Source organism: Miniopterus schreibersii (genome assembly GCF_964146895.1).
Source record: "Miniopterus schreibersii genome assembly, chromosome: 18".
NCBI lineage: Eukaryota > Metazoa > Chordata > Mammalia > Chiroptera > Miniopteridae > Miniopterus > Miniopterus schreibersii.
The window spans coordinates 14,558,574-14,584,371 of record NC_138121.1 but is presented as its reverse complement, the minus strand read 5'-3'; the positions used below and the strand labels follow the sequence as shown (position 1 = coordinate 14,584,371).

Below are 25,798 nucleotides of genomic sequence, written 5' to 3'. Positions count from 1 at the left end.
ATTATCAGGCCCAGAATGTCAACAGTGCTGCTGTTGAGAAATCCTGCTCTAGAGTGAAATTTTGAACAATGACTAAGACAAATAGATCAAACATAAGCACACTTTGATTCTGCTTCCTTTGTGCCTGGCTGTTCAGAACCCAGGGGAAGGAATAAAGGCATAAAATCCCATCAGAAAAAGAGGTTTTGAGGTTACAATTTTTCATCACTGGAAGCCTTCCATGCTCACACAGCTAGCGACAGTGGTGGGAAGTCCTGTCACTTTACCAAAGCAGGGATAGCCCTGCTGGTCAGCTGGTCTCAGTGGGAACAACTGCCTCAGTTTAACTGACATGTTCTATCTTTAAAGGCCGCTCTGGAAAGAGGACCAGCTGAACAGGGTCTCAGACTCACCAGGAGAGTAAAGCAAGCAGGGGTTGGGGCTTCCCATGCAGAAATAACGTCTAATCCCACATTTCCAACTTAGCCTGTTTTACACTAAGATTTACAGGTTTCACTACTCTAGCGGATTTGATGAATCAAAGAGTAATCTTATTACAAAACGGTATTGGGGGGGGGGTGTGCATAAGTTCCAGTAAAGAGATCAGGGGGACTGAGGTCAGTCCTGAAGAGTACTAATATCTAAAAAACAACCAAAGAACGTCTAGGAAGCCGTGAAGTACGGCGAGTTCGAGAGAACTGCTGTTCTGCAAAGACTGGCAGTGTCCAACAGCAGGTTCATTCCTGGACAACCGAAAACCACCACAGTTCCCAGAACCTCTTTGATCTTGACGCGGGCGGCGAACCTGAAAGGGTCCAAGGCTGGAAAAAAAATTAAGTGTCTCTACGGCCGGAAACGAATGACCAAGGCCTCCAGCCAAGGTATTTCTCCTCCTCCTCCACGCCTCCTCCCCAACACCGAGCGAGCATGCGCAGCTCCGGGTTACGGCTCCTCCCAGCGCGGGTCCACCCCCGTCAGAGAGCATGCGCAGATCTCCCTCCGTCCCACCCCTCCTTTTCCAGAGCTCCCGGTTCCTTAGAAACCAGCCGGCGCGTTCTCCGTAGCGGCGCGGTGGACTCCGCGGCCGGTGAGTCCCTGCCAGCCTCCCTCGCGGGGTGGGGGGCTGGTGTCTGCTGAGACCGTCCGGACCCAAGGTCTCCGGTGCGGAGTGGGGCGGGCAATGCCAGGGTGCCAGGTGAGAGGCGGCGCGCGGCTGTGGGTGAGGATGGAGGAGGGCATGGCGCGGCTGCGAGCGGGCGTCGGCCGGGCCTCTTCCGCGGCCTGGCGTCCGAGGTCGGAGGCCGGGATACACAGAATCGGGGCTGGACGGGGTCGTTCTCACTGCGAGTACCTGCGCGGAGCTCGAGGGTCGCCCCGGAGTTCGCCCTCCCCACCTCAGAAATGGGACCTGCAAGTTTGGTTGTAAAATTGTAGAATTTTGGCTCCCGGAGGGACCTTGGCCCTAACCCCATCCCTTTACTGGACGCGGAAACCTAGGCTTCCCCGCCCTGTGCGGGCGGACCCACCTACCTGTGTCAGGGCCGAGGCTTTGTGGATAAGGATGTGAGGTATGGGAGCCTCAGACAAAGGGCTCGGAGGTAGCTGATCCACCCTCTTTCAGAGTGAGTTGGAACTCGGGGCGGGGGGTTGTAAATCTTTATTTAAGGGAAGAGTGTTTAGGTGGCAGGTAAGAGAAGAAGAGGGGCCCCAGGAGGTGCGGGTGGCTCTGCCAGCCCCAGAGTGCCTGCTGGCGACGTCTCGAGGGCCCTGGCCTACCTTTGAAGCTCAGGAAGGAAGCAGATGGACCTGCGGAAACAAAGGTGAGGTAAGGTATTCCCATCAAGGAGGCCTTGTCAGATGAATGGTGAGAAAGGAAGAGGGGGCGGGGGGATCAGGACTTAATGAATGGTCATGTGAAGTGTACCTACCAAACTACTGCAGAATCTGAAGAACAGGACAGGAATAGAAAAGTTCAGAGCTGCCTTGGATAGACACCAAGTAAGGTTATAAACTATCTTATTTATGTTCTTTGTCCCCATAATGTTATACTGAGGGCAAGACACAGGAAGAAAGTGGGTGCCCTTTGAGTGTCCAGAACCAGGGCCAGGCACCTCCCAGAGGACCTTTGTAAGCTATGGGCACAAAAGTGTCAGAAGGAAGAGCCCTTAGTGTATGACCCTACACTTGAAGGAGACAACTGTTAAATTAGAAAAGACACTTAACCTGTTACTCTGATATGAAGAGATATGGAGAAGATAGTTGTCTTTAAGAGTTGTGGAAGCTAGATTCATTCTTGATAAGGAAACTCATTTCCTTCCGAAAAGCTACACAAGAGTTTTAAGAACGTGAAAAAAAATTACTGCCTTTGGACTAGGAGTTTAGAGAATCTCTCTGGACCAAGAGGTGAAAATTTTCAGCGGACAGTTCTGTTAGTGGACTCCTCATTTTACATATAAAGATTCAGTTGTGAGAGGCTTTCTCTTACCACTTGGTTGCCCTACTTTTCCTATGTAATGATTGATCTTGGGTCTGATCAGTTATTTTTATTTGCTAGGAAAATTCAGATATAAGATTTCTATAGTAGTACTAGAACCCACTAGTAGTAGGATTAGCATGGAAAAAAAATCCCCACCCAGGCTCTGTTGGTTGAGCATAGTCCCATGCTCCAGGAGGTCCCCGGTTGGATTCCCCTCAGAGGTGTGCAGGAGGTGGCCCATTGATGTTTCTCTCTCATGGATGTTTCTCTCTCTCCCTCTTCCTTGTTTCTCTAAAATTAATAAAAATAAAATTAGAATTAAAAAGCCCTCCCCCCCAAGAAGCTTAAATATCTGTAATACGGGGGGGTGGGGGGTGATTTTTAAAAGATGGTCACTCATTCTAATCATCAAAGTCAATTTATTGCTAGCTTAATAAAACTAATTTTTAGTGTATATTCAACTTTGCAGCAGTTTTTTTTTTTTTTTCCACTCCCAGAGTGATAAGAGAAGACACATTGAAAGTATGATAATGTTAATAGGTCATATTAGTTGAAGGAAAAACATTTTAGGTTCACAAGTCAGTGTCAGACCATAACTATGGATATTGTGGCTGTGAATTTATTTTAATTAAAATATAGTTAATATGCAATATTATATTAGTTTCAGGTGTACAACATAGTTATTCAACATTGCATGGCTATGCATTTTCTTGACTTTTCTTGCACCTGTGGAAATATTTTGTATAAATACCTCAAGAGATATAATGAGGTATTATCAGAAGGGTATGTAATCTGTGGGGAAAATTAGAACTGTTAACCTAATCCTGTCAGAGAAATTTTATGAAAGTCATTGTATTCTATGTAGAAATCCTCGTTAATTTATCATTAGCCCAGATGAAGACAGACAAATAAGGTCAAAATCAAGGTAAGATTGACGGGAAGCAATCAGTTACCATCCCCAGAGCATGATGGGGTGTGAGAGCATGCTTTGAATGTAAGTGCAAATACTACCTTGAATGAGCAGTTGGAGAAGATACTATTTAAATGTAGTGAGTGTGCCCCATGGATTTGTTTGCAATTTTTGAGCTCCTATAATCAGAAAGACACTTTTTCAGAAGAGAAAGATGGACTTACAGACTCTCAAAGTGTTTCTTCATTGCTGTGGCAATGAAACCTTTGACAAATAATTACTTAACATCCACTCTACTTTCTGGGGCAGCTAAGGACAGTTATCAAATCTGGCCTATAATAAAGTGATCAACAGTATTTAGTAGGCCAAGGTACTAGATAAACCAGTAATGTTAACAGGATTTACTTTCACTGAACTGATTTTCTAGTATACAGTAAGAGGAGAAATGAAATGGGAATGCATTGCCATCTGATGTAAAAAGTTGTAATACAGACGTCAGCATTTAGAAAATAAGGAATCAAACAGAAACCTTAGAAGTAGAAGAGCCTTTCTGATGCCTGACAAGTCACTCATGCGTATTTATAGTAGAAGGTGGAATTCTAGATTAAATCCACCATTGGAATTGGACAACATCTAGGAAAAAATAGGGGATTTTGCTCTTTTTGAAAATTTATATACAGTATAGTAATGGGACATTATTTTTCTTACATACAAGAGTAGCAGCTTTATTAGAAAACTTCAAGAGAGTCTAAAAGTCCACATTATTTGCAAATTTAGGTGTCAGATGTTTTAAAAAGTAGGGAATGAAAGATACTTGAAATAGGCTTGGACTCATGAAAGTCAGAATAAGTGTGTGTGTTATATGCCATTGAGTCAGCTCCGACTCCTGAGGACTCTGTGAATGAGTGATGTCCACAATGTCCTGTCCTCAACAGCCCTGCTCAGCTCCTGTAGACTCAAGCCTGTGGCTGCTTTTATGGAGCCAATCCATCTCATGTTTTGTCTTCCTCTTTTCCTGCTACCTTCTATTTTTCCCAGCATCATTGTCTTTTCCAAAGAATCCTGCCTTCTCATGATGTGCCCAAAGTAGAATAGCTTCAGGTTGTGTCATTTTTGCTTCCAGTGATGTTTAAGCGACACTGAGAAAAACATGAAAGCAATAAGACTTCCCTACACTCTAACACTCACTTATGAATTAGCCATTAGGTCAGGAATGAACTCAATAAAGTATTCTTTCCTTAAACTGAGACAAAGGGAATGAGAAATGGAGTAAATATTTCCATTTCATGGTGATGGAAATGAACACTTAGAAAATAGTCATTAAATATTAAGAAGGAAGAGATAAATATTCCTGCATTACTAAATACACTCAAACTGTCTTAAATACTTGTTCCTGCTCTTAGAAGGGGTGTAGCAAGTAGTGCTTTTTCCTAGATACTCTCAGTTCTCAAGGTAGCCAGTAACAAAATGCTACACTCTTTGGGACCCAAAATAGCCAGGAATGCTGAGAGGATAGCTCACTCTCCCCCACACGTCTTCAAGTTATTCCCCAAAACTCTTCTGTAAGTGTTTCTATTTGTCCTTCAGAAGGATTAGGAATGAAGGCTGTGAGGAATGGGAACCAAGTACTGAGCACAGTCTTCCTTTCTGGCCTGGAATAACTGTGCTACTCTCAAACTGTCAGCTCTCAATTTTTCATGAGACTAGATAACCCCAAAATAGAACGAGAAACACTCTACTTGGCTTTGAGATTTACCATATCACTTTACAACCTCAAAGTCTTTATTATTTATTTTTACAATTGTATTTTGCGTAGAATGATAATGTTAGGTAAATCATATAACTTTTGGACCATAATTTTTTAAACTGTATAATTTAAAAACTAAACTAAAAAATGACATAAATGTCTGACACCAGAGAAAAGAAAAGCTGGTTCATGTAGTCAGTGGAATATCATGTAACCCTTAAAAATTGTCTGATACCATGAAAATTGCTTATGTCTAAACAGTAAATGAAAAAAACTCAGGATACAAAGTTGTGACTACATACTTGATCACAAGAACATTGAACAAACGTAAAAATTTTTTAAAAAAGAACATAACAGTAATTTTCTATAAGAAATATATACTTTTTAAAATGGGATGTTAACTAGGTTTATTGTGGCAATCATTTTGCAATATATACAATATAGAATCATGTTATGCACCTGAAACTAATGTTATGTCGGTTATACCTCAAAATAAAAAATTAAAATAAAAAATTTGAAAGTGTATTTCCCACCTTCCAAGACAAACAAACAACCCCCCCTAAAAGTTTTTTCTTGCTTGTGTAAAGAATGATATTGAACTTGTTTTCTCTCTGCCGGCCTTCACCCCTCTGGCTTTATTGACCATGTTAAAAGTGCTGGGGGTGGGTTGCCCTGGCCGGTGGGGCTCAACTGGTTGAGCATTCTCCTGTGCACCAAAAGGTTACTGGCTTGATTCCTGGTCAGAGCACATGCTCAGGTTGTGGGTTCAATCCCTGGTTGGGTTGCATGCAGAGAGAGGATGGCCCATCGGTGGTTCTCACATCGATGTTCCTCTCCTCCCCCAATCCTCTCTCTAAGCATGTCCTCAGGTGAGGATTAAAAATAAAAAACAAAAACAAAACAAACAACAACAATATATATATACATATACACACACACACACATATATGTGTATATATATATTTTTAAGTGGAGGGTGGGGGGAATAATGGCAGCGTCTGGGTGGCACTGACATTTCTTCCTATCTCAGGTGTCAGTGAACCAAACAGTAATGTAGTTACCTAGATAAGGAATTTACCTGGATAAGGAATGTGTATAATTGAAAAGTGACTTACAGATCTTGTGGCGCTTTCTAAAACTGATGTTTCTTTGGTGCTTGTTAATGGATAGTTTTGACCCCCATGTTCTCTTGGGTGCTTGTAGCACAGGGTCCCAAAGCATATTATAGGAAGTTCCATGTCATTAACGGTTTCTGCAGTCTGATGGTGGTTCCCACTAGGAAGTGGTTTTCATCTCTGAAGAGACTCTGGGGTTGGCATCCTCTGATTGTCCAGGAGATGGGGGATGGTAGAGAGATCATCTGTACCTTCAGTTGCTTTTCAGCCTTTTGAATTTATATTCTTGTGCCAGGGCTTAAGGGGATATAGCTTGTATTTTGGAGCCATGGGAGAAATGATTCAACACAGTACTTCTTATCCAATGCTATTTTCACACAAAAGTAAATCTTTGTGCTTAAATGGCCATTTCGTTCCCCCCGGCCCTGGGCTTGCCCCTGTTTCTTTAAATGTATTGTCTTTGTTCCTCTACCGCAATGCTTAATATCCCTGGCATACTAATATGGTTGTACAAAGAACATCTGAGTGTGTTTAAGTAAGTTCTAAGTCATTATAGGAATGTTACCGAAATACCTTAAAGTGTTAAGTTTCCGGGTGTTTTCTCCTTAATACCATAGACAGCCAATATTGGTCCTAAAAGAGCCTAGAGTCTCTTTAATGAGACAAGACATTATGCATCATTTAAGTAATAATTAGAAAATTCTAGAATACTGAAATGAATGGCTACTTTCAGGTAGGCATATCCCATATACATCCTGTATTTTATAACCAGCCTCCTTCATTACACATTAACCAAAAAGAACAAAAGGGCTGGTGTGGCAGGCTGTCCTGAGCTTAGATTATTTTACATCTCACATTTAACAGTCAGAAGATGGCTAAATTAGTTGAACATGGTCATGGCCTAGTTGTTAAGCAGTTTTCTGCACACAAGTAGGAGGTATTTGTGGAGGTCCTGAGCATTTCCAATCATTGGAGAACTACTTAACCTTCCCGGTGACCAGAGGCCATGTAACACAGAATTAGAGAATGCTGGCAGGGTTGCTGTGCTCGGAGGTGCCCTAAGAATGTCCTACACTTGAAATTGAGAAGGCAGGCAGATAGGTGACTCTCTTGAGTGTCTCTTGCTGCCATAGAAATAGCAGTTTTCTTTTTGTGTTTTTTTGTTGTTGATCCTCACCCAAGGATATTTTTTCCATTGATTTTTAAAGAGAGAGGGAATGGGGGGGGGGGAACACATCAATGTGAGACACATCAATCAGCTGCCACCCCCCCCCCCCACACACACACACCAGGGTCAAACCTGCAACCCAGGTATGTGCCCTTGACTGGGAATCAAACCTCCCACCCCTCTGTGCAAGGGCCAGTGCTCCAACCACTGAGCCACACTGGCTGGGGCAGAAATAGCAGTTTTCATAGGAATAGAATACTTATGTCCATATAGAAGGTGGAAAATACTAAGAAAACTTCAGTAAATTAAGTTTGCACATTGAAAAATGTTCATTATTATAATTAAAAACTCATCCTCTTGGGACCACAGGTAAAACCAAAGTATATAATATACCTTTCTCTAGGGTTGCCTATTTCACATGCATCGTGACCCAATGTGTTTTACCTCAGTGATTTAAAGGCAAAGGCAGAGTCTTTTTTTCACTTACCTGCCACAGGGAAAGACCTTTACACACTCATTATGTTCCTGCGTCAAATCAGTCCTTGGTATTCAGCTGTGAATATTGCAAGAAATGAAAACTAACCTCCATGGACCTGGCCTGCTATGTGCTTACCTCCTGGCATAATGCCTAACCGTCGTGGTGCTTAAAAATATTGGATTCCTGGCCGGTTAGCTCAGTTGGTTAGAGCTTCGTCCTAGTACACAGCAAGGTTGTGGGTTCAAGCCACAATCAGGGCACATATAAGAAAGCATAAATGAATGCATAAATAAGTGGAACAACAAATCAATGTTTTGCGTGCTCTCTCTCTCTAAAAAAAAAAATCAATCAAATTTTTTTTTAAATATTGGAGAATGAATGAGGAAAGGCTCTGGTGACTGGATATTAGGCCATTAAAAGGGGTGGGGAGCATAGGAGGAGGTTCCTGTTTTGAGAGGAAAGATAAATTTGGCTTGGGAGAAGTTTGTAAGTCATTTGGGTGGGATTTCCAGTAAACACTTTATAGAACCAGAGTCAGAGCAAGTTGTTGAGGCTGGAAATGGGCAGTTAAGAATCTTTGCAGGGAGGTCATAGTGAAGTTGAAGGATTAGATTAAATTGCTACGGGAGAGAGTAGGCCTGAGGATGGAATTTTTAGGCTAACGTCAATCTGGAACTCAATGTTAAAGCAGTCTCAGAAAAAATAATTTTCTGGTTATTGTCAGATTTTCAAAAACAATAAAGAATTAATATAAGGTCCTGGCCAGGTAGCTTAGTTGGTTAGAGTGTCTGTCATCCTGATACACCAAGTTTGTGGGTTTGATCCCCTTTCAGGGTACATACAAGAATCAACCGATGAACACAATCGATGTTTTGCTCTGTCTCTCATTTTTCTCCATTCCCTCCCCCCAAAAAAATTAATATAGCTGGTAGATGAGTACTTTTTCTTACTGTAATCATCAGCTGAAGCTAACTTTTAGACCTAATAGTGATCCAGATACTTCTGTGAGTATTAAATTTACTTTTAATTTATGACTTGGTTTAGCTGACCCTTTTGTGCATTGGGCAGTTAAGCCTCATTGGACAGGTCATTAGGCCTTTCATTAGTGTCCTTCCTAGGACACTGTGTAGAAAAGGGTTGGGGGGAGCGGGCAGTGGGGGGAACTGGCATCTTTGGCCCGGGCTAGTTATGTCCTCTCATTTTGTGGTGGCTGCCTAACAGTTTTGTCCCCTATGTCAGTTTGTGGAGCTGGAGGAATAGCATTTCTTTCCTTTATCCTGTTTGTGTTTTTGCTGTCAATGAGAAGGCAGCTGTCTGTGACCATGTCATTGAGTCAGTATAGGCACTTAAACAAGTCATAGGAAAACTAAACCTTCTCCATAGAAACCCAGGGACCAAAGCATTTATCGTAACTAATTTGTAAAACTCAGTACCTGTTTCTTTAATTTGGCTTTTATTTTTCAATGGGAACATAAATGCAGGTAAAGAAACACTTTCTTATCTATCTGAAAACAGCCCTGCTGAAAGCATTCCTGTTATTGTTTCAGACTCTAAGAATAAGCTGATTAGTGAGGAGCTGTAACTATTCTGTAGGTAGTCGCTCTGCTATGAACATGTAGTTCAAAACTCAAGCTGCATACTTTCCCCGGCTCCTGCTCAGGCTCTGTTGATGAGGGGTGATTGGCTTTCCTTTTTGGGTCCAGCTCTGATATCCAGTCATTGATGGCCTGTCTGCTACATGGGCTCAATTCCAGATGTTGGAGGGCCAAAAGGAGGGCTGGGGGACAATTAGACACGCCTTCCTAATTAACCCTTGGTACATGATTGATGTTGAAGTACACATGGAAGGCATTCCTGATTATTTTCCCAGCAGGTTCCTGGGATAGGCAAGGTCCTACCATCATGACAGGAACTAAGTAGGTGATCGATCCCAACGAAGTATGATGAGCCCTGTGAAAGCCAGAGCCCAGGCTGCTTGGGAACTATGAGCAGAATCACTTAACTGAGCCTAGGCATGGCCTCTCTGAAGAAGTAGTGTCTAAGTGGAGACCTAACAGATCTCCTGAGAAGTAGTTAGTCTGAGAAAGTAGGAAGAAATATTGCTGGATTTAGTTTGCTAATATTTTGTTGGAGGATTTTGTGCCTATGTTTATGAGGTCTGTATAGTTCAGTGTTATTTTGGGCTCTTCCCTCTCCCTTTATAATCCCAAATCTTATTGATAGCTGTCTGCTCCATTTCATTCCCTCCAACAGACCTTCCTTATCTCTTACTTGATATCCTAACTGGTTCTCTGTGTCTAGTGTCTCCTAAACTCTATTCCACCTACATCAAATTAAGAAATTCACCCCAGCCAGTGTGGCTCAGTGGATTGAGCGTCATCCTATGCACCAAGAGGTCGCTGGTTTGATTCCCTGTCAGGGCACATGCCTTTGTTGTGGACTTGATCCCCAGTAGGGGGCATGCAGGAGGCAGCCAATTGAGTTTCTCTCTCTCATTGATGTTTCCATCTCTCCCTCTCCCTTCCTCTCTCTCTGAAATCAATAAAAACTTTTTTTTTTTAATAAAAGAAAAAAATTCAAAGGTTCTCATTGTTTACTGTATTAGGCAGGATCCAGACCAGAAACAGACTTCATATTCAAACGGTTAATGGAAAAGCCTTTAATGAAGAGATTATTTACAATGGTGTGAGCTGTAAGGGAAACAGAGAAATGGTGGAGCACCAGAGGGACTGGCTACAGCTGGTAGTGTTACCACCCCAGGCATAATGGGGGAAGGTGGAAATTATTGGCGTTATCTCTCAAAGCTATGCCTGTGGGAGAGGGATACTGTGACCTTGGTCAATGAACACATCCCCTGTCCAAACCACCTCCTGATAGGGAGAGAACTGGAGAATAAATACTTTGACCTTTCTTCTGGATCTCTAATCTCTTTCCTGGTGCTTTCCATTGGTGGACACAGATGGAAGCCAGAGGGCCTGGAGGCCAGGTGATGTAGTCCTTAGAGATTGGCATTCTGACTCCTGAGAGACAGCAGGGCAGAGAGGGATTTGGTGGGGAAAGTGGGGCAGACCAAGAGTACGGAGCACACCTACCTGTCAAAGTCCAAACTCCTTAGATTAGCACTTGTTGCCATCAGCTTTTGCTTCTACTCCCTTTCTGACTTCTTGCTCATTAGGACTGTGTCTTTTCATCTTTTTATCTCCCAAAGCCTCCCTGTTAGGGCCCTCAATAAAGGCATGATATATGAACATATCAATATTGGTTTGAGTGGTGGAGCTGAGGCAAGCAGTTTCCAAGCCAGACAACAGAATGAACTTTTCTGACTCACACTCATCACTAAGAATGGAAGAAGAGTTGTTTCACACATACAAGCCTCTGTTTTTTCAGAGGTTAGGAGAAACTAAGTAATCTGTCCAGGGTTTTACAGCTGATTGTGGCAGGTCTGGCATATACACAGCTATCAATGTAAGAAAGTTCAAATCTGTAGAGAGTTTTTATAAAAATTTATTTGATCCAAACCAGAGGATATGCCTGGAAGCAAGAGCTCAATAAGCTGAGAAAAATTGCTTTCAGAGTATGGCAGTTGGCAGCTTCTTTTGTGCATTTGGAATTAAGGAGGGGAAGGTAGGGAAGATTACATGAAAGTGGGAAAAAGCAAGGCAGGGACTGGAATACAGGATAGTTAACACGATTGTGTGCTCCTCTTGAGGGTGGTTACTTTGAAAGAGAGGGATTTCAAAGGTATGTTAACCTAGATGCACAGAAACAATGAACAGGGCTTGCTTAAGGTAAAGATAAACCTTTTACTACAGAAGTCATGCTTGAGGCATGACTACCCACCATGACCTGCCCAATTAGGAATTTATGATCAGATCACCCTGTGAGGTTGCTTTCCATAGAACCCCTTATTTGTCCACACAGCCAGCTGTGGAACCCTGGAAAAGTTACCTAGCCTCTCTGAGCTTCTGTTTCCTCATCTGTAAGACAGGGTTGCATGGACTTAGAGAGATGTACTGTATGTCTAGACACTAAATACTGCCTGGCCTATTCCACTTCACTGCACGTTAGCTCAGAATATTATCTTCATATTCCTACATAGCTTTTGAAGGGGAGATATCTAAGTCAGTAATACACATGTCTTTTTAAAAAGACCTATGTAGTGATTTACTATGGGCCAGACCCTTTTATAAATGCTGTACAAATATTAATAATTTAATCGTTAATTCCACTAAGAGTTAGATACAGTTATCCCCATTTTACAGATGAGAAAAGAGAGGCACAGAATGATTAAGAAACTTATCTGAGATTACTGGGCTGGTGAGTGGTGGAGCCAGGACTTGAGCCCAGGCAAGGTTGGCTGCAGATTCCATGCCTCTAACTTCTGTACTACCTTCTCCATAATCTGTAGCCTTGTCAAAGTATGAATAGCCAGTCCTGCCAAGGCACTTTTCCACCCTTCATTCTTGACCAGATGTGAGTTAGGACTGGGTTTATAGAGATCTTTGGAGGCAAAAAAAGGTATATGCAAGGATATTAGGGGCAAGCAGGAGGGAAATGTTAGGGGTGAGAAAGGGTAGTCACTGAAATAACTGATTTTTTTTAACCCTTATCCCAGGATATGTTTTTTATTGATATTTTTAAAGAGAGAAGAAGAGAGAGAGAGAAACATCGATGTGAGAGATTAACATTGATTGGTTGCCTGCTGTACACACCCGAACCAGGAATCTAACTTGTGATCCTTTGATGTATGGGATGATGCTCCAACCAACTGAGCCACCTGGCCAGGGCATAATCACTGAAATAAATGAGGAAAACCAGCTCTGCCTGCTGGAGCAGGAAATACCTAGCCATCAAGCCTGCTTAGTTTCATGCCATCTGGCTTCCTCAGTCCAGCTGATGCCCCTTTGTGGATGTGATAAAGCTGCCCTTTGAGTCAGTTTCAGTAAAACAGAGGTGATTAAAATTTATTCTAATTCATTCTGTGTTTTAAACCACAAATGCAAACATATACCCAAACATAACTAGGGCATGAAGAAATGAGGTGCTAGAGAGGAGGAAGTGTGCCCTGGGCATGAATTTAGACTGGACATGGATGTCCTTGCTTATGGTGGCTGTGTCTCATTACCCCGGCCCTTTTAACTGGTTATTAATGATCCACAAAATTTAAGCAGAATCTTATCTAGTGCAACAAATTCGACACTCAAGCTCTCAGGATGTCCATGACCTGTAAGTAACCAAAAAGAACCTGTAAATGGCCCTGGCTGGTGTGGCTCAGTGGTTGGAGCATTGGCCTGTACACTGAAGGGTCATGGGTTCGATTCCCAGTCAAGGGCACATACCTGGATTGCAGGCTCCATCCCTGGCCCCAGTGAGGACACCTGCGGGAGACAATCAATCGATGTATCTCTCTGACATCGATGTTTCTCTTTCTCTTTCCCCCCTTCCCTCCCTCCCACTCTCTCTAAAAATCAATGGGAAAAATATCCTCGGATGAGGATTAACAAAAGAAAAAGAAGAACCTGCAAATGCAGAAAGTGACCAAAATTCCTGAAGGGAGGAGTCCAAGACATGAAAATTATAGAAGAGTCTATGTGACTAACCTGTCTTCTAATTAGAAGGGAAGCTTATGGTAAAGTTCAGGAGGCAAGCCAAGCCCACAGCCCCAGACAGTAGAGACCAGAGGAGGCAGGAAGCTGACAGGGGTCTGGGGTTAGAGGCAGCCCAAGTCCTGCTTATTTCAGTGGTTCACAAAGGCTCGGGTGTGTTTCATGTAGAATCTAGTAGCACAGGATGCTGTACTGGGCTGTACTGGCAAAACAACCCCTAACATGGACATGCACTTTGCACAGTACACTTGTGTCTACCGTAGAAGTAAAAGAGATGCTGGATCTGAAAATGAAATTAAGAAAAAATTTCCATTTGCAGTAGCATCAAACAAAATTAAATACGAATAAATTTGACAAATAAAAGTATGTAATTTATACTCTGAAAACCACAAAACATTATTGAAAGAAATTAAAGAAGACCTAAATAGTCCTGGCTGGTGTTTCTCAGTGGGTTGAACATGTCCTGTGCCCCACAAGGTCACTGGTTGAATTCCCAGTCAGGGCACATACCCAGGTTGCAGGTTTGATCCCCATTTGGAGTGCATGTGAGAGGCAACCGATCAATGTTTTTCTCTCACATCAATGTTTCTCTCTCTCTCCCTTCCTTGCTCTCTAAAAAAATCAATAAAAACATTTTTTTTTTTAAATGAAGAAGACCTAAATAAATGGAAAGACACCCTATGTTCGTGGATCAGAAAATTCAGTGTTATTAAGATGACAGTTTTCCTCAAGTTGATCTACAGGGTCAAAGCAATCTCTGTCAAAATCCCAGATTGACAAACTGATCCTAAAATTCATAGGAAAATACAAGGGACCCAGAATAGCCAAAACAAGATTGAAAAAGACCAAAGTTGGAAAACTCACATTTACTGATTTCAGAACTTACTATAAAGTTAATTAGCCCAGCCGGACGTGGCTCAGCAGTTGAGCATTGACCTAGGATCCAGGAGATCACGGTTTGATTCCGGGTCAGGGCACATGCCCGGGCTGTGGGCTCGATCCCCAATCAGAGGTGTGCAGGAGGCAGCCGGTCAATGATGACTCTCTCATCATTGATGTTTCTATCTCTCCCTCTCCCTTCCTCTCTCTGAAATCAATAAAGATTTTTTTTTTTTTTAAGTTAAAGTAATTAAGTCAGGTGGTACTGACATAAGGATAGACATATATAGGTCAATGGAATAAAATTGAGATTCCATAAATAAACACATATTTTTGGTCAACTGATTTTCAACAAAGGTGTCAAGGTCATTCCAGAGGAAAGAATAGTCTCTTCGATAAATGGTGCTGGAACAACTGAAAAACCACCTCCAGGAGAATAAAGTTGGGTCCCTGTACTTCCCTCTCCCATCCCTTCTTGCTGATTTACTGTCTCCATGGATTTGCCTGTTGTGAACATTTTATATTAATGGAATCATGTACCGTATCGCCTTCTGTGACTAGCTTCTTTCACTTAGCATAATGTTTTCAAAGTCCATCCATATTGTAGTTTGTATTAGTACTTCAATTACCTTTTGTGGCTGAATAATACTACGTTGTGTGGATATACCACATTTTGTTTATCCTCTGAGCAGTTGATGGACATTTGGGTTGTTTCCATTTTTTGGCTATTATGAATAACTACTCTCCTATGAATGACTCTACTCTCTTAGTGTACAGTTTTTATGAGTTGATATGGTGTTAATATGATCTGAAAGAATCTCAATAAACAACTGGTCCCTACTTGGTATTTAATACTCCCTGAAAGAAAACACACACTCACCATCAGTTACTCTGAAGCCATTGTTGTTGTTTCAAGTAACTGTACCCCCAACTTTTTTTTTTTAATATGTCTTGATTGATTTCAGATAGAGGAAGGGAGAGGGGGAGAGAGAGATAGAAACATCAATGATGAGAGAGTCTTCATTGATCAGCTGCCTCCTGCACGTCCCCCACTAGGGATCAAGCCTGCAACCCGGGCATGTGCCCTGATCTGGAATTGAACCACGATCTGCTGGACCCTAGGTCGATGTTCAGCCACTGAGCCATGCCCGGCCAGGCAAAAAACAAATTTTTTTAATTATTATTTTTTAACTGATTTGAGAGAGACATGGATTTGTTGTTCTGCTTATTCATGCATTCATTGGTGGATTCATACATGTGCCCAGACTTCGGATCAAACCTGCAACCTTGGCATATCGGGACGATGCTCTAAACCAACTGAGCTACCTGGCCAGGGCTGCTACTATAAACTTTTAAATTATAATCTGTATAGCACCTAGGTAGTTGTTTCTCATCTTTTACTGTTTTTGTTTGTTTGTTTGTTTCCCACTCTTCTTTTTCCCCCTGTAATATAGAATCATGAACTTTTACCTTTAAGGCCCTAAAGGTAGAATGTGTTGACCAGAGTCACACAGAAAATTAAGTAACAGAACAGAGATTAGAACCCAGCTTTACTCATTTTGTCATTTTCCCCTCTTCCAGGAGATGGATATTGCTAATATCCTTTAGCCTCCCTGGGAGAAGCTTCTACAGCTTTTCATTTCAGAGCAATGTTTTATTTGTGCTTTTGGGCAGAAAACTTGTTGCTTCTGAATAAGCCAGAAAGCTGAATGTGCCCTCCACTAATAGCTGGTGTACTGCTTGCTGTTCCAGGAGCCATGTTTGATCAGGACTGTGGGATGGTCGTATTCATGTTGGAGGCTCTTGTGAGGAGATGAGTTGGTGAACAGAGAAGCCGGCATGAAGATGCTCCCAGGAGTGGGCGTGTTTGGGACTGGCAGCTCCGCCCGGGTTCTGGTCCCACTGCTGAGGGCAGAAGGGTTCACTGTGGAGGCCCTATGGGGGAAGACTGAGGAGGAGGCGAAACAGCTTGCCGAGGAAATGAACATTACCTTCTACACCAGCCGAACAGATGATGTCTTGCTGCATCAAGATGTGGATCTGGTGTGCATCAATATCCCCCCTCCACTCACCCGGCAAATATCTGTGAAGGCTCTAGGTATGGATGGTCAGGCAGGGGCAGATTGTGCTTCCCTCTGGGTGGTCCTTCTTGGGCTTGAGTCTACCCCTGGGGCAGTGCTGGGGGAGGACAAGCTGGGGAGTCTTATAGCTGGGAGGAAATGCTCCAATGAGTGGGGAAGACAGCATTCCCTACCTCCCATAAGTAAATCTCTGAGAAAAAAATTAAGCAAATGCCTTAAGAGTTGGCCTGTCACAGGGACTAGGGATTATTACATTTTAGGCAATGTAAAAAGTTTGTCTCTATAAAGTCACAGTTCAGAGACCTGGGCATTGGGAAATTGATTGTGATTGACTTTTGTTCTTCCATTTCTATGGCATGCATCACCACAGAAAGGAGAGGAGGGTGTGTAGCAAGGCTGCATTTCCCATGTTTTGTCAGGCCTAGACTAGTTTGAGCACACACCCTTCCTGCCAAACTTTGCGATCTTGTATGCCAGAGGGCAGGAAGGCTCTCTGACAGCACTGGGCTTCCCTTATAGGATCCACGGGATAGCCTGCTCACATCTTTATTCCCTCAGGAAGCAGTTGGCTCAGCAACCTCCTGCCCTGGCTGGGCGCGTAGCTTGCTAAGCCCTTTTCCTACAGTTCCTGTTAGGCTTCTCTTTCCTGTCCACTGTAGAAAAATTCTTCTCTTTGTCTTATATAAACCAGAATCTAATTTAATAGGAAAACAAATCAGTAAACATCCATCCAGCAATTTTTTTAAATGCCTCCTGTGTGCTAGGCACTGTCTTGGTATCATTCTGGACATTCAAAGCCATGTTGGATCACAGAGCTCTTCTTACATTCAGATTTCACAGTCCAACTGAAGAGCCTAGAAATAACCCACATTACAAGATAAATGGGAAAAGACTTAAGTAACAACTCAAGTAGCCTATAATTAATTGACAGAACAATTATTTTAAGTTCATAGGAACCAAGTGTCTCTTGAATGCAGTCAGAGGCCCCTGAGTCCAGCCTGACCTCGACACCTCCTGGCCACTACCATGGTGGAGAGTCCAAGGCTCTTTTCTTGGTTTCTTCCTTGTTCTAAGGATAGAGGGTGTCTTTTGGCCTAATGGGTGGGGAAAGATAAATGTTCATTGAAGTGAGCAAGAACATGATTCTGTCTGGTGGTTGATTCGAGGCCAAAAATTACAGGTGGCTAGCTTTCTAGTTTTCTTTTCCAGGGAGCTAGCACTCTCTCTTTCTCTCTCTCTCTCTGAGTATGTTCATTGGCTCTAGATTCTTGGGAGGGCAGATAATGAATGGCTCCCAGATTGAGTTTAGAAGTAGACCTAAGCCAACACTTTAACAGAGGGCTGGTTCAAGGGGAATCAAGCTACCATGGCCACTTGACTTTTTGCCATCCCTTGTGTTATGAATGTAGCTTGGTGAGGCCAGGTATGTCCAGAGGCAGAGTTGTAAAGGCTTTTGGCCTTGAATTGTAGGGTCCCCACAGAAACAATTTCCAAGCTTTGTAGGAAAAACAGTGAAGCCCCAGGATTCTTTGGCCACAAGCCTGCTGTTTTCAGGTTCCTGGTATGGGGAAATGCTGGATTTGGGCCATTTAATATAAACAGGAAGTACAGGAATGACCGGAAACTTCTGAGACCTTGTGTTCCAACCCTTGGTGTAGCAGGGCCATCAGCTTTCTTTCCACGTCTCTTGTCAGGAAGAAAAGGGGATGTGAATGAGCATTCTTGGTGGTACATGATCTCAGGAGTGATGGGCCTGGGAGAGCCCATGTCAGCTAGATCTGCCCTTAGGCACTGCCCACTCAGGCCCCAGAGGAGCCACTGAGACTGTTGTGATCATGAAGTTCACTCCCTGAGTGCTTTCACTTTTTTTTGGTGAGAATTCTGACTTGACTTTAGCACATATAGAAGAGGCCAGAAGAACTCCTCTAGTTTTCCCAAAGGACTGGGTGTAAGTATATGAACTGCTGTACACAGAACATCAAACTGACCTTGACATCAGACCCTGCTTCTGGTCCTATTTCTGTCCTTCTCAACCTCTGTGAGCCCCTGTGAAATGGGGATGAAATAAAAGCATCATTCAGGCTTCCCAGCATGATACGTGACTGCCTCCAAGTGCTGACCAAGAAAGACACTAGTATCACAAGGGAAAGCCAGGTTTTCCTGTACATTATATTTAAAAGTCCTCAGAGCCACCCGGCTGGAGTGGCTCAGCGGTTGAGCGTTGACCTATGATCCAGGAGATCGCAGTTCAATTCCCGATCAGGGCACATGCCCAGGTTATGGGCTCGATCCCCAGCAGGGGACGTGCAGGAGGCAACCAATCAGTGACTCTCTCTCATCATTGATGTTTCTTTCTCTCTCTCTCTCTCTCTCTCTCTCTCTCTCTCTCTCTCCTCCCTCTTTCTGAAATCAATAAAAATATTAAAATAAATAAAGTCCTCAGAGCCAATATCCCAAAAGACCCTCACTGCCATTCCACCTAACTGTGTTCCCATGTATGAATCTCTTTATATATGCATGAGAGAATATTTTCTTTATTTTCCCCACATAGATCTCTTTTTTTTTTTCTGTTACTGGGGCTAAGGTTTAGATCCTCAATCTTTTTAGAGCTGAAAAACCCCAACCATAATTATTTAGCTCTGTAGCTGTTGAAGTACTCTAATTTTATTTATTTATTTTTTTAAATATATCTTTATTGATTTCAGAGAGAGGAAAGGAGAGGGAGAGAGAGAGATAGAAACATCAATGATCAGAGTCATTGATCGAGCCCACAACCTGGGCATGTGCCCTGACCGGGAATCGAACCCCGATCGCCTGGATCCCAGGTCGAGGCTCAACCGCTGAGCCACGCTCGGCCGGGCGAAGTACTCTAATTTTAGATTAGCCTTTCCAGATCTTGAACCAGTGAAAAGTTTATCACAGTCATCTAAAGCCTCTATTTAGTTACAGATCCTCTGACATTGTGCTGCACTAAGTATTGTAAAAGGTAAGTTGTGGAGACTTAAAGCAATGATGTGAGGAATGAAGCACTGATACAGATTTGTACCTATAAGGACATATATGACCTAGACTAATTTTCCTAAAACATTGTTTTTTAAATATATCTTTATTGAGTTCAGAGAGAGGAAGGGAGAGGGAGAGAGAGAGTTGAAACATCAATGATGAGAGAGTCATTATTGATCGGCTGCAAGCCCGCAACCCAGGCATGTGCCCTGTTCGGGAATTGAACCGGGATCTCCTGGATCCTAGGTCGATGCTCAACCGCTGAGCCACGCCTGGCTGGGCTTCCTAAAACTTTTTAACAGTCGTAGTACTGTACTTTCTTTTTGTGGAATTCACAGGCCTGCAGGAGCCATGGAGAGAGTATCCAGTCCAGTGGTTCTCAAAGTGTGGTCCCTCAACCAACAGCATCAGCATGACCTGGGAACTTATTACAAATCCAGATTCTCAGTCTCCAACCCAGACCTTCTGAACCTGGGATGAGGCCTAACAATCTGTGTTTGAACAACCCTTCCTGGTAATTCTGATGCACACTGAGGATGGAGAGTCACTGATCTAATCCACCATCTTCTTGTTCAGTTATAGAAACCATGGCCAAGGAATGTTACATTTACTTCTCACCAAGTCTTAATGCTGTGGGCAAAATTGCATTTTCCTCCACTTATTAAATCATATTTTTACCAGACTTCTGAGGCCATGAAGATTGTTTCTTGCCCTCATTCTTACTAGTTTTTCCTAAAGTTAATTCATGGACTTATCCTCCAGAGGTGTACTTTTCATATCACAGCTCTCTCTCTAGCATATAATTTTCTGCTTTTGTTTGACCTTTTTTTTCTTTTTCTTTTTTCATTTTTTCTACCTCAAATTTTATCCTTAAATCTTTCCCATGAATTCTTTAAAGGAGAAGGAGGGGCCCTGATGTGTTTTATTTTCAGCTCAGAAATGGTTCAGAAAAATATACTTTAATATGCAAAGTGCCCCAACTAATATTTTTGACATAGTTGAATGTTTTCTGAAATCTCTCACTAAGAGGTGTGTTTCTGTGCCTAGTTCTTGGTACTTATGTGCTTCATTAGAAAAACACTGAGTTTGCCAGCTGTGTCCCCATGGGCTCTTGAGATAACAAGAGATCATTCCTCAAGCAGCCTGACCCAGATAATTTAATCCCAAGAACACCAGTCCCTTGAGAAGCCTTCCCTGACCCCCAGTCCAGGTCAGGTCCCTGCTTATGTTCATATTACCATTTATATCATATTCATGGCATTTATATGATAATTCGGTCAATGGCTGTCTCTTCACTAAATGTAAGTTGTCTGAAGGTAGAGACCACTCCTGATGTTATATCCCCAGTGTTTGACACAGGGCCTAGCACACTGGATGAATGAAGACATTCACAAATTCTACCCATGCAAGCCCAGTCTACTGGTGTGACCCAGGGAGCCAACATTGGGCTGCAACCCAGGAAAGGGTGGAGAGGGGACCAGAAGCAAGAGTGACTCAGTCTGGTACTTTCAAATTTATTTTTCTAGCAGCAGTACCTTTTATGTTTTAAAAAATAGAGCCCGGCCAGCATAGCTCAGTGGTTAGAGTGTCAGCCTGTGCACTGAAGGGTTGTAGGTTCAATTCCCAGTCAAGGGCACATACCTGGGTTGTAGGTTTGATCCCAGTCAGGGCACACACTCGAGGCAACCAGTTGATGTATCTCTTTCACATTGATGTTTCTCTCTCTCTCTTTCTCTTCCCTTCCCTCCATTTCACTCTCTTTGAAAACCAATGGAAAAATTATCCTTGAGTGAGGATTAATAAAAAATATAGAGAGAATCTCCAGATTTTGTAAAACATGGAAGTTGTTTTCCTGGGCTGCTTCTCTACCCTGCTGTTTGAAATCATTTATCTAGTCCCATTCCTCTGGATAGGAAAACAGAGGTGTCATGGCTCGTGATTGTAGGAGCTGACAAAACTGAAATCCACAGGGCAGGACAACAGTATGGAAATCCCAGCAAGAGTTGATGTTGGAGACTTGAGTTTGAAGGCAGTCTGGAGGCAGAATTCCTTCCTCTTCAGGGAACCAGTCTTTTTTCTTAAGCTCTTCAACTGACTGGGTGAGGCCCACTCACATTATGGAGGGTAATCTACTCAAAGTCTACTGGTTTAAATGTCAATCACATACAAAAACTACCTTCCCAGCAATGTCCAGAGATATCTGATAGACACCAAAGCCTAGCCAAGTTGACACGAAAAACTGTCATTGCACCACCTCTACTTCCCACTCCTGCTTTGTGCTTTGTGCCTACACTTTCATTTTCCCGTAAGAACTTCTCTTTCTCCAGTGCATAACTCTTTCTGTAGTCCCAGTCACTAGGTACCATTTTCTTTCTTTCTTTTTTTTTTTTTTAATATATCTTTATTGATTTCAGAGAGAGGAAAGGAGAGGGAGAGAGAGAGATAGGAACATCAATGATGAGAGAGTCATCGATCGAGCCCGCAACCCGGGCATGTGCCCTGACCGAGAATCGAACCCCGATCGACCTGGATCCTAGGTCGACGCTCAACCGCTGAGCCACCCCCGGCCGGGCACTAGGTACCATTTTCATCCAAGCTGAGTCCTTTCCTCTTGTCCCAGGCCACCATCTGGTCTCATAAGAGGCTTTCCTGAGTCCATCTGCCTTCAAGAAATACATTTCCCCCCCCAGTGTAAACCCCTGGGAACTTTGAGATTTCCTGTTGTGTTTTATTCTCAGGTATCGGGAAGAATGTGGTTTGTGAGAAGGCAGCAACCTCAGTGGATGCTTTCCGGATGGTGACAGCCTCACGCTACTATCCACAGCTGATGAGCCTGGTGGGGAATGTGCTGCGCTTCCTGCCTGCCTTTGTGCGCATGAAGCAGCTGATCGCCGAACACTATGTGGGTGCAGTGATGATCTGCGATGCCCGCATCTACTCAGGCAGCCTGCTCAGCCCCAACTATGGCTGGATCTGTGACGAGCTCATGGGTGGTGGGGGCCTGCACACCATGGGCACCTACATCGTGGACCTGCTGACCCACTTGACTGGCCAAAGAGCCGAGAAGGTCCATGGGCTCCTCAAGACCTTTGTGAGGCAGAATGCGGCCATTCATGGCATCCGGCATGTCACCAGCGATGACTTCTGTTTTTTCCAGATGCTCATGGGTGGGGGAGTGTGCAGCACAGTAACACTCAACTTCAACATGCCAGGTGCCTTTGTGCATGAGGTCATGGTGGTGGGCTCTGCAGGACGCCTTGTTGCCCGGGGAGCTGACCTCTATGGGCAGAAGAACTCTGCCACACAAGAGGAGTTGCTACTGAGAGACTCGTTGGCTGTGGGCGCAGGACTGCCCGAACAGGGGCCCCAGGATGTCCCGCTGCTCTACCTGAAGGGCATGGTCTACATGGTGCAGGCCCTGCGTGAGTCCTTCCAGGGGCAGGGGGACCGTCGCACATGGGACCACACCCCCGTCTCCATGGCTGCCTCATTTGAGGATGGGTTGTACATGCAGAGTGTGGTGGATGCCATCAAAAGGTCCAGCCGATCTGGGGAATGGGAGGCTGTAGAGGTGCTGACCGAAGAACCTGATGCCAACCAGAACCTGTGTGAGGCACTCCAGCGGAATAACCTGTGAGCCTGCACGTGGGCTCCCTGCCACAGGGCAAAGGGGCGAGAGAGGGACCAGGAACAAGATGGGAGGGCTTGGCTATAGCATAGACAGTGTCTTTCATTTAACAAATCAGCTTGGGCAGGGTTCAGGTGAAGGCCAACATGAGCACTCATTTACTCCTCAGACTTGCAGGATGGTGATGTTCCTGTTGCCATGGCCCAGTGGGCTAGCACCGTGTGCGAGAGGCAGAGCTGCTGCCAGGTCTCTGTAGTTAATGCTGATGAGCAGGGCCAGCAAAAGCTTGACTTGGGGGCTTCTTCAGCCTGTCCGTGATCGTAACTGGATGGGGACGCATAGTAAGGAGCCAGTTTGGCTGATTCCTCAGGCCTGAGGAGAAATGACAAGAAGTCTTGTTTCCATGCCCCTTTTGGGCTTAGGACATCTCAGGAATGGTGAGGGCAAGTCATCCTTCAGGGATCCGCACCTGCCCTCCGTCTCATGTTACCAGGCCCTTCCGGCTTTCAGGCTGCCCCTTCTCGAGGGGGGTTCTTCATTAGGTGGGCTCTCAGGGGGCTGTTGACTAGAGCAGAGGGCCCCTGATTTGGCAGAGAGGAGACAAGGGAGAGCTCTGGAACATCTGGTAAATGTTAATAAATAAAACTGACACTATGGCATGTGGTTTTTGGCTGTTTGGTAAGTTAGGTTTTTTTTTAATAATGAAAGGCCTGTGTATTGCTGTAGATTGTTTATATTTTCCACTTTCCTGGTGGCTGACCTCTGGATCCATCACTGTCTTGTGGGCCTTGGGCCACACAGGCTTCTGCCACCACCTGCCCTCATCTCCCAGCTCTTCCCTCATCCCCAAATCCCAGGAGCCCTCCAAAGAAAAGTCTTTCCTCAGAAAACAGGACTCAGGACTTCCTGATGGGGACCTTTTGGGCCTTCTGGTTCAGGGAGATAGTGGAAGAGTTTGGGGACTCCCTGGGCTGCAGGCCAGGAGGAGTTCTGTTCTTAAAACCATGAAGTTGGCTCCAGGGGAGCCCTGGGAGAGCAGAGGTGAGGAATGTTTCCAAGGAGGCTGGACAGGATGAACTTGAGGAGGAAGGCCTCGCACACTTCTCCTTGGAGTGGGTATGGCCAAACACAAACTGGCCCAGCCAGCCTGTCACCAGCCGAGCATTTATTAACTGCCTTCTGCACAGAGATAGCCTTTTAGCCATGTCAGTCAGGGGTGGGGGTGGGGCATGTGCAGCCCTTTGTTTCCTGGTCAGTCTGCCAGGATTAAGCCTAGACCAGCCTTTCCCTTTTCTAACTTTCCCTCTCTGCCTTGCCCTGGCCTCCTTTCCAGAAAGAGGGAGACTCAGGGAGGGCTCCATCTTCCTCTTGGCACCCCTTATGAAAGTGACCAGGCTTTTGACTACGCAGCCTGACCCCTGTTTTCCCATATTGGTTTTATACCGTGTCTTTGTGAGATAAAATAACAATAGCTAGTATTTTTTGCATGCTGGGCCCCCCAGAGTAGACGTTTTATGCATATTATTTAATATCCAAACCACTCTTGGAGGTACTAATATTAATATTGCCATATTCAGATAAGAAAACTGAGGCAGAGAGAAGGAAAGTTACTTGCCTCCTGTAAGTTACAAGTGACAGGAGCCTGGTCAGGGTCATTTGACTACACAGCCTGACCCTGAACTACTCTTTCCCCAGCACTTGTGGCTCCTCAGACTCCGAGTGCCCAGGCATTGCCTCTCCTGGCTTAGATCCCCATCCCTGGCCTGAACTAGGAGGTGGACTGCGGAGGGAGCCTCACCAGGCAGCACACTGGTAGAGTTGAGGGAGAGGCTGCCCCCTTCCTCCTAGGGACCATCAGGTCAGCTCCAGATCAGTCCCTCTGTGTTACTAGGATGTTGGGATCCCTAAATTTAGGAATTGACCAAGAAAGCACATGCATCTATTCTGCCTGACTCAGATGCTCCTACTTAAAGGATCACATTGCTGACTCACAGTGACACTACTAAAGTTTTATAGGGCTCAGCAGCAAACCCTTTGTTTACAAAGACATTCCCAGAAGTCCTGGGCAGGCTGCAGGGGGCTTAGTGCAGAGCTACTTTTATGAGAACTCCAGGTCCTCTGTTGGCACTCCCCAGTCTAGGTACATGGTCATCCTTTAAACATCTTTAACTATCATGTATCTCTTGGGTTGGGCCCAGGGAGGAGATGTGCCTTGAAGTGGCCCAGATGCCTGTGGTCAAGGAAGCTGTGTTTTGGTCCCCAGGGGTAATTGAGCTGGCAACTGCTCCCTGGCTTGTCCTGCTCTGCCCCCTCCTGGAGGAAGGCAGCATCACCTCCCAGAACTTGGTTCCCAAACCTCAGGATCTTCCTTGGGTCAAAGTAAATAAAGTTTTCTCAAGCCAGTGAAAGTACAGTCAACTTTTCCTCTCTGTTATAGCAACTTCCAAAATACCTGTTGCTTATTTTCCAACCCCCAGCCAAATCTAGGCCTCATACTCAGACAATGACAGAAGTCTCCTCATCTCAGTGTCCTCAGTCTCTCCCTTTCTCATTCTGTCCTTCACACTGCTGCCCAAGAACCTCTCCAAAACGTCATACCAAGATCCTTCCTTGCCTACACCCCTCCTCATCACTCCCAGGCTCACCCAACCTGGTCTCCTGATGGCCGTGCCTCTGCCTCAGCCATGCTAAGTGGCCCTCCTGCATGCGGCTGACATCTTCCATACTA

The 25,798-nt window shown here is 44.3% G+C and overlaps 1 protein-coding gene across 4 annotated transcripts; it reads left to right on the top strand.

Annotated features, from left to right (window-relative positions):
- The first annotated feature begins 955 nt into the window (after positions 1-955).
- Positions 956-23,726, top strand: GFOD2 (Gfo/Idh/MocA-like oxidoreductase domain containing 2). 4 transcript variants are annotated; one of them, XM_081117820.1, is made up of 3 exons: positions 956-1,066; positions 16,111-16,456; positions 22,181-23,726. In XM_081117820.1, exons 2-3 carry the CDS (start codon positions 16,198-16,200, stop codon positions 23,077-23,079), a joined length of 1,158 nt encoding a protein of 385 aa, XP_080973946.1. In that variant the 5' UTR covers positions 956-1,066; positions 16,111-16,197; the 3' UTR covers positions 23,080-23,726. The 4 variants fall into 4 exon arrangements, with proteins under 4 accessions (XP_080973946.1, XP_080973947.1, XP_080973949.1 ...); XM_081117821.1 differs by having other exon boundaries at positions 1,045-1,174; XM_081117823.1 differs by lacking the exon at positions 956-1,066 and adding an exon at positions 1,200-1,799.
- The last annotated feature ends 2,072 nt before the right edge of the window (positions 23,727-25,798 follow it).

Coding starts and splice junctions, on each gene's coding strand:
- GFOD2 (XM_081117820.1), top strand. CDS start 16,198: ATGAAGATGCTCCCAGGAGTGGGCGTGTTTGGGACTGGCAGCTCCGCC. Junction 16,457..22,180: donor AATATCTGTGAAGGCTCTAG/GTATGGATGGTC, acceptor TTTTATTCTCAG/GTATCGGGAAGAATGTGGTT.